General features: G+C 39.4%; 1 protein-coding gene across 1 annotated transcript in view; it reads left to right on the forward strand.

Moving 5' to 3' along the window:
• mbtps2 (membrane-bound transcription factor peptidase, site 2) overlaps positions 1-3,035 on the forward strand; it is a 30,948-nt gene extending 27,913 nt beyond the window's left edge. Inside the window, exon 11 of the mRNA XM_085173284.1 lies at positions 2,118-3,035. Coding sequence (XP_085029410.1) covers positions 2,118-2,340 — 223 coding nt within the window. The 3' untranslated portion in view covers positions 2,341-3,035. The remainder of the gene's footprint in view (positions 1-2,117) is intronic.
• The last annotated feature ends 6,266 nt before the right edge of the window (positions 3,036-9,301 follow it).

Genomic DNA, 9,301 nt, shown 5'->3' on the forward strand with positions numbered 1-9,301 from the left:
TTCTTTGTGACTACTTAACAAAGTAGTTATGTCTTGGCACTGCTGATTGGTACTTGGATTGATTGAAAACAATTTTTATTTGGGCTGAAAAGAACATGGCCTCATTAATGTCATTAAGTTTATGTCAAGATGACGGTGAAGGCTAAAACTGTATCTCGTTAATGTAAATGGTAAATGGTAAATGGACTGGTTCTTATATAGCGCTTTTCTACTCTTTCTGAGCACTCAAAGCGCTGTACACAACTTGTACAGCGCATGTGAATTCACAGTGAATGTGAATTCACCTTTTTATTTGTAAGGGTAGGGTGAGTTGTTTCTTCTTGTTATGTAATGCTTTGAAAGTTAAAAGCATGCTCTTTGGTCTTGGGGCATTTTGGATGATTCAACGTTGATGTGTTTTTAATGGTGATCTTTTGAAAACCAACACTTCTCATATTTGACCAGGTGATTGTAGCGTGCCGCCTTTTCTGATTACTACTGGTGAGCAGCTACCTGCTCATCTAGTCATTTTCAGCTTCCAGTTCTTCCTCAGTAGGATTTTTTTTCCCCTAAAATCTAATTATATGTTTTATAGTTTTATATCCGCTGCTTACACGTGTACATACAGTGCTAATTCAATTATGGAAAAAATGCTGTATATAAAGGATGAATGCATCTTTGGTTTCTAAAAGGTGAAGTCAATGCAGACATGCCTTAAACCTTCATTCATAATGATAAAAAGCCAGAGGGTGACTCCTTTGGTCAGACGTCCAATTGTACTAATGTGTATTTGGGGAGGGGGGGAGCCTTTTGCACGCTTGATCTGTGCTGTCCTTAAACACATCCCTGTTGGGTTTATGGGTTTATTTCTGACTGAGTTGCTAGTTTTAGGTCATGTCAAATCCAGCATCTTGTTTGTTTTTTTGAGTTATGTTCCCATTAATGTCAAAAAGGAAGATAAAGAATACAGTTTATTTTATTTCATTTTCCTTTCTTGTGTTCGACAAGAGTGTGCAGTGCCCTTCAGATTCACAGTCAAATTGACTTTGTGATGTACTGTTTCAAAAAGCCAACATGGCAGCGGCCATAATGATTAGTTTGAGAGTTCAAACACCAGACTGCACAAACCACTGAGTAACGTCATGGTGGATACCTTTATTTTTTTTATGGACAGACACTCCAAAGTAACAACTAATTGAGAGTATATTCTAGATAATGCTATATCTACTGGTTCTCACTGACGTGATATGCTTTGGCTGAATTAAATGACAGATATTAAGAAGATGGAATGTAAAAACGTATCTCATTAATCTTTAAAAATAGTTTAATTTCCCTCTCCAACTCCAGTCCTCGAGAGCTGCTGTCCTGCAGCTTTTAGATGCATCCCTGCTCCGACACAGCCCTATCAAATGGTTTAATTGCTTCTTCAGCTTCAAGTTTGACAAAGGCCTGGTAACAAGCCATTCATTTGATTCAGATGTCCTGAACAAGCATGAATCTAAAAGCTACCGGACAGTAGCTCTCGAGGACTGGAGTTGGAGTACCCTGCCTTACAATATTGATAGAAATGTCAAACAATCACACCCTGTGAACAAGCAGTTGGTGATGGTCAAGAACTCCTGTTTCACAGGAAGAGAGTTCTGGCAGAACCAACCAGATGGAGGCCACTGCAACTGGTTGAGGAATTAAGGGAAAGTAAAGAGGAATAATGAGAAACCACAAAGGGGAAAGTACTAATGGTATGCCTTTGGAAAGTGTAAAGTAGAGCGTCGTGGCAAAGGGCAACTTTTTTGTTCATCATCTGTTTATCATCAACAGCCAGAGCTTATAGTAGCATAACTATGGGACTGTTCAGGGCCTACTGAAGGGAATTTACCAAAAAGGAAAGTTTAAAGTAGAGAGTGTGTCGGTGTCCTGAGCCCAAACTGGGAGCTGTCTCAACAGGAGAGAATATTTCTTTCAGAAAATTAACCAAATTGGAGTTTTTGAGCTCACTGTAAAGAATGGACTGCTACTGTTTGCTAGCTGTCCAGCAGACAGAAGTAAACTTTCTCTGCTTCCATTGCTCGCTGCTTAAACTGACACTTAAATAATTGCCTGTTACTGTGTTTGCTTTCCTGAGCTGCCCTTCCTCTCAGATACGTGGTGTCCCTCTCTGGCGCATTAGCAGTAGTCAACTCTGTGCCGTGCTTTGCTCTCGATGGTCAGTGGATGCTGAACGCCCTGCTGGAGGCCACACTGGCCAGTGTGGTAATAGACCGTCAGAAGCGTGAGCTGATTGGTTTCTTCCTGCTCCTGGCAGGCAGCGCCCTGCTGGCGGCCAACGTGGCGCTGGGCCTGTGGATGGTCACGGCACGGTAGCCACAGCGGTCAGCTGCCCCGGTGGACTGAGAGATGTTGTCTCAGGATGCGTTTGAGTGTTGTGGACCATTAAACTGTGAACAGACTGCATTACCCAGAAGCACTGCCCACCTTGTGGAGACTGTTCAGTATAACATCACTCTGCCTTTAAAATTGGACCACCAGGGAAAACAAGTTTAATCCACCGTGTTGCTGCCATAAATCCAAAAGCACACAAACAAGTTAACAAATGCACTTGCTGTAAAGCACTGTCCTATGTGACTGTTTACAAAGACTGAACTGATGAAACGTGTGTTTGTGTTTTTCATTACTTTGATTCCAAAAATGCCATATTTTCCTGAGGTATTGACTAAGCTAACCTGTGGACACAAAAACATTTAAGGAGCCTTCTTTTGTTTTCTGGTGAATGCATGGCAATATAATAATCTTGAATTCCTTATCACTGTTGAAAAACGTTACTACCTACTGTTCATGAAAACATGAATTATTTAATTAAATAAATGGACTCCTATCAATTTGAGCATATTTAAATGGCATCTATCCTTCAGATTGGTCTGGCATTGCAGTGCGAAAATTGCTTTCTTTTTCACTCACCTTTTCTTTATGTGTACGTTTTATTTTTTATTATACGTCTGCCATATAGTTGCAAAAATCAATTTCTAGAAATTGTGAAATAAAAATAACAGTTTTTTCCTCTCTTTCCTTTTTCTTTTGTCTGTTGAAGCCACTGTTGGTATGTCTTCTACTACTTCTACTTCTACTACACATGTCTTACTTTTATTCATCAATTTGTCATTTAGTGACAAAACGTTAGATATCATAAGTTATATTTAAGCAAAAAAAAAAGATAATTTTGTATAATATGTGCAATTTTCCCCTATGAAGCGGTTAACATTACCTGCACTGCAGCAGTGACAATACTGTATACTGTCACAGTGATAATACAGCATTTACAATAAAACAGCAGCAACAGAGATGATATGACAAGAAAATTGATTATAATGAAACACATTAGAAGTGCTTAGGATAGCAAAGTCCTCACACTTCAGTAAGATTTAAAACAATGAGAAATTAAACTCACTGACCACTTAAGCCATGTGCACTTGTTAATGCTAATATCTAATCAGCCAATCACATGGCAGCAATTTGGTTAATTTAGGCATTTACATGTGGTCCTCATGATGCTAAAGTTCAACCTTCAAAAGGGAGTTTATTTATATGACTTTACATATGTTCTTGGTGCTGGTCTGAGTATTTTAGAAACTGCTGATTTACTAAGATTTTCTGGCCATCCCCAGCAGTAACTCAAATACGCACTTGTTGGAGAAGAGCATCTCTGAACACACAACATTTAGATGTTAGCGCCAGAATTGTGCGCAAACAACATGAAAGCAAGTGGTGTAATGGTATGGTGTATATCTTATATGCATATCTTAGTCCCTTCAGTACCAAATAAGCATTGTTAAATCACCACAGCCTACCTAAACCTTGTCCCTGACCCTGTCTGTTCCTTTATGCCCATATTGTACCCAACTTCTGATAGCTGTTTCCAGCAGGATAATGCCCCATATCACAAAGCTCAAATCATCTCACACTGGGTTCTTGAACACGATGAGTTCACTGTACTCAAATGGCCTTCACAGTCACCAGTTCTAAATTCAATAGAGCAGCAGGATGTGGTGGGACTGCAGACTGGCATCATGGATGTTCAGCTGACAAATGTGCAGCAGCTGTGAAACGGAACCAAAACGTCTGATGACTGTTTCCATCACCTTGTTGAATCTGTAAGTGTGAAAAGAATATTAAAATAAAATAATTTACATAGTGTGAAATAATCATAAACAGTTTAAGATTTAAGCTCGGAAGGCATGAACAAGTTGCCTTTTTCATTATTATGCTTTTGGCTATGATACGCGTTATCTTAATACAGGGTGTTCGCGTGCAATAAAACATTTCTACATAGTGATGTTTCTTCTTCTCCTTACATAATTTGGTGGAGCCAGTGTTGTATAGCTCATCAGCAGTGGAATATAAAGTATTCAGATCTTTTACTGTAGTAAAAACAGACATACCACTGTGGAGGAGTACTCTGCTACAAGTAAAAGCTGTGGTCGCTGTGGTCTGTCAGGGTTGCTAAAGGTCATACGCCTGATCTTTCTCTCAGGAGGCTGCAGAGCAGAGCACCTTTCTAACTTTATACCCGGCATGTTCCCAGCATATTGGCCCATTGTATTCCTCAGATACTGTAACAAAAGCACACAAGCTACACTTTTAGTAACAGTGCCAAACCACAGTGTTTTCACAGAGCCGTGCAGTGATTATGTTTCTTGAGTGCGTGAGCGAGAGGATTGACACATTGTAATTTGGAAGGGTGTTTCCCACAGACTGTAAATACTGATTGGCCTTGAGCTTAGCCACAGAGGTGTGTTTAGTAAGATGAGCAGACACCTCTGTCAGCAGGTTCAACATTGAGGCCACTTTGGAGACTCTTATCACTGAATATTTAGTGCAGTGTATGTCTGTGGGAAGATCGGACCATGTTGAGTCATGAGTCTGAGGACTTGGCGTCTTTTGCGTGTGTACATTCGTCCTCTGATAAGGCACATTGGAAGCTTATATTTTTTGCCAATCTATGCAAACAGACTGCTTATGTGCCCTTGCGTGTGTGCTTCTGTTGCTTATCATGCACTAATGACAGCCTGCAGGGATGCTTGGGTAAACAGACATGGGAGGATGATGAACAGTAGTGAGGGAGAGGCCAGAAAAGAGCCATGTTCTGCCTGTCTGGTTTATAGTGAGAAATTGCCCCTAATTTAATGCTGCAATCTCCCCCATTTACCTATAATAAAGGGCTGCTGTCATATTTTAGTGTTATTATTCTTACATTTATTTGATAGCACTAAATACAAGTGTGGCTGCGACTAATGGGGATGTAATGGGCCATTAAGTATTTGGCTATAATCCAAATTATTGTACGAGTTGAAAATATGACCCCATGATGAGACAGAATAAAATGAATGGATCACCAATGTTTATTACAAATCATTTTCCATGACAAGCTATCATAACATTGTTCTGTTTTTTCCCCACTACAGCTCTATAAATTGTAGGCTTTAACAGAAGAAAGTCATTAAAGTGAGATCAAACTTAAATATCTGTGGAGTGTCTCTGTAACCTATCCTGTGGCTGTTTAAATTCTCCACTAAAAACACAAAGAACACTAGATGGTTAAACTAGAGGAAAAAAATTATAAAATAATGACAGTCTCAAACTGAAGAAAACCTCTGGGGACTGAATGAGTAACAACTCCCATGCAAATCTGTTCAGTAGTTGTTCCAATGTTTATGTAAACATGCACACAACATCATGTTGCTGCTAGGTTATTAATGTCACGGTTCTGGGTCAGTTCGACCCAGCTTTTTGAGTTGTTACGTTTTTGGTTTATTTTTGAATGATGGATTATTCTTTATGTTTCTCTGGTGCTTTGTTGGGTTTTATGACGAATCTGTGTTTCAGTTATTTTGGTGTGTTTTTGCATTATGGATTGTTTTCTTATTCTCTTGTAGGGCTTGTGGTGGTGATGATGATTATTAGTTTCATGTTTCTGTTTATCCGTGTTTAAGGATTGGTTGTTGCATGTATTGTTTGAGTTGCATGTGTTATATTCTGTCTGCGTCTTTGTTTAGTGGTTTCTTATTTCCTGTTTTATTGTGAAGGTCTGTCTCATGTGAGTGTGTTCAGTTCTACTGCTCCCCTGTCTCGTTAGTCCAATTTCTCCCAGCTGTGTCTCCCTCCTGTTGCCCATTCCCTGATTACCACCCCGTGTATATTAGCCCTGTGTTTTCCTGTGCTCAGTGTCGCGTCGTACCCTCAGAATTATGCCTGTGTGTTTCAGTTCTCTGTTGCCAGTATTTTTTGTTCAGTTCATGTTTTGTGTTCTCCAGCAATAAAGCTGAGGTTTTGAGCTACAATTCCATGTTTGAGTCCTGCACTTGGATCCACATCTCCACCTGCCCGCACACAGAGCCCTGACAATTAATCCTCTGGGGAACACTGCTATCTGTGCTAAATTTAATGATAATTCATCCTGTAGCTGTGAAACGACAAGCACAAAAACAGCAACACACGAATGATCATTTCATAGTGACACAAGAGGAACGACCCTGCATTGCAGTGCTTTTCTACACAAAATATCTTAATGGTTCATATTGTGGGGTTATCGTGGCGCAAGAGTTGGCAGTTCGTCTTGTAATTGGAAGGTTGCCGGTTTGAGCCCCGGCTCGGACAGTCTCGGTCGTTGTGTCCTTGGGCAAGACACTTCACCCGTTGCCTGCTGGTGGTGGTCAGAGGGCCCAGTGGCGCCAGTGTTCGGCAGCCTCGCCTCTGTCAGTGTGCCCCAGGGCAGCTGTGGCTACGATGTAGCTTGCCATCACCAGTGTGTAAATGGGTGAATGACTGAATGTAGTGTAAAGCGCTTCGGGATCCTTAGGGACTAAGTAAAGCGCTATACACACACACACGATGATGAACACACCCACAAGATGAACCATTAAGATATTTTGTGTAGACACGTGTTCCCCAGAGGGGAACAGGCCATTTACAGGCCAGTTATTCAAAAAACTCAAAAAGATACAATTGCATTATGCTGCTATGACAATTGAAAGGTGCTTTGTAACAGTTAGTTTACTGATTTAATCCGCTGGGGACCATGAATATCTGAACCAATTCCACAACAATCCAAACAGCAGACGATGACTCTTTGCAGAAAAACCATAAATAATAATTTTATAGTAGCTTTAAAAGAAAGGTAAGACAGGCTCTAGATGAATGTCGGAACTAAAATGCTTGACAGTCTTTTCAAATTAAATTAAAAAAAAAATACCCAAAAAGACAGTTAATGGTGACACTAGAAGAAAAAGAGAGCTGATAATCAGAATCTGTAGACTAAGTGCTCTGGGGAGTATTAATATATCAATCAAATCTCACATTAGTTTATCCAGATTTTTCAACACTTTTTAACAGTATTTGTTGTAACTTAATCCTATAGGCAACACAAATATCTGCATCAGATTTCACCACTCCTTAAAGTAGCTGATAATATTCAAAACAACTCCTCTGTGGACCACAAAGATGGCAAAAATATAGCTTGATGATTCTCTATATGACATTTTAATTAAGTTAATTTAGATTTTTCTTCATATTAGTTACAATTTTTTTTTTTTTTTTTTGGAATTGGCTGCTATGTGTAGAGACTTGCATCTAGAAGAACTCTGATTTTCATTTCTTTTCTTTTGACAGTTTAGCATTGTCTTTTTTCACTTTTGGAGGTTGGAATGTCAAGCATGAAGTATCGGTTCGACAAATCAGCTCCACTGCAGTGGTGATGCCTCTGACAGCTTCTACAGTAATTTAAAACATATCTTTTGTCACAAGTGAGTACAGCTCTTTTTAAATGTCCAAATCTTAAGATGTAATTTCTGCTGTCTTACACAGATACACAGATGTCGCCCTACCTGTGAATGGAATTTTCTTTAGGTTTATTTAGGACTCTTGGTTCAGGTTTCACTTCTGGAGCTGGCTGCACATTCTGTTTGTAAGAGTAGATGGAGACTTCAGTAACCACAGGCTGCACCCCACGAACTACTTCGCCTTGGTGATCACTTGTCCTCAAAATAGACACGCAGTAACGTGTATTTGTTTGTTTTGTATGTGAAAAGTAGAAACTGTACAATGGCAGTTGAAAAATCCTGTTTAATGATAATTTCATAATCTCACAACAACCCTCAAACTAGGAAACATTAAGTCAAAAAGATTTGACCCAAAAGGTTGTTGGACATTTGCAAAAAAACACTACATTTCTTTTACTGTGTGTTTTGAGATGTTCATCTCTTAATTGTTTATTAACTATATTTTTGTTATTCTGTGTTTAGACATGACAGGAAATGTCATGTTTTGTGGACAGGAGTTCGGGAAATCAACGATGACAATCCACTTGTCATCTTCCTTCTTGCTAAGTTAGCGGAAAACTGTTTTCCTTAAAGACAGACTGTTACTGCTGAGTAGCATTAGTGATTTTGTGCTCAGCACTAAGTGTACGGTAAATTGCTGATTGATGTGGACCACAGGATATGCATCTGCTATTAGCACTGATGGTGAAGATAATATTGAGAATAAATTCAGATGACAGAAACAGGCTACTGGCTACTTGTGGGTCTGCTTGTACTGAGAGGTACATCTTTTGGATTTTTGGATATCAGTTTTTTTACCTGTTGTGTAATTGTTATATCTCTTGTCCACGAAGGACTCTTCCCAGGATATCAGGTAATAGTTGTTTCTATAACCTTTATCTAGGTTTTAGGATTTAGTTAGACTATATTTAAGAGCATGATTAACAGAGGACAATCTGAACAAGAAGGTATAGCTGCCTCATGACTGTAGTTTGCTATCAGAGACCAGTAAAGTGGTCTGTGGGAAGGACATACCTCTAAAGGGAGGTGGTCGTGGTTCTCTCTACACAACTTGATCTTTGGTAACTGATAAACTACCAATGAGAAGGGTGGTGGCTCGAGTCCAGTAACAGTAAATGGGAAAGAGACACCAAACCCACTGGGAAACACTTTATATTTAAGTGATGTTGCAGGCTTTTAAACCACGTCTGGATTGGTATGTGCTAGCAAACAAATAACACTAGTTTATAGTAATATCTTGTGATATTTTCTACTCTATGAATATATAAACATATCAGGTACCATCAATGAAGATCATCCACAGTGCAGTACTTGAACAAGAGGGTTTGAGTGCTGTAGTGCTGTCAGTAAAGCTTGTGTGGTTAGCAAGCTGTCAGTTCTTTCAAAGATTTCTTCCTGTTAAAAGGGTTATTTTTCCTTCCCACAGTCACCAAGTGCTTGCTTATTTGGGGGGTTTCTTCTTACTATTGTACAGCCTTTACCTTACAATATAA

Source organism: Neolamprologus multifasciatus, chromosome 9, assembly GCF_963576455.1.
Source record: "Neolamprologus multifasciatus chromosome 9, fNeoMul1.2, whole genome shotgun sequence".
Lineage (NCBI taxonomy): Eukaryota > Metazoa > Chordata > Actinopteri > Cichliformes > Cichlidae > Neolamprologus > Neolamprologus multifasciatus.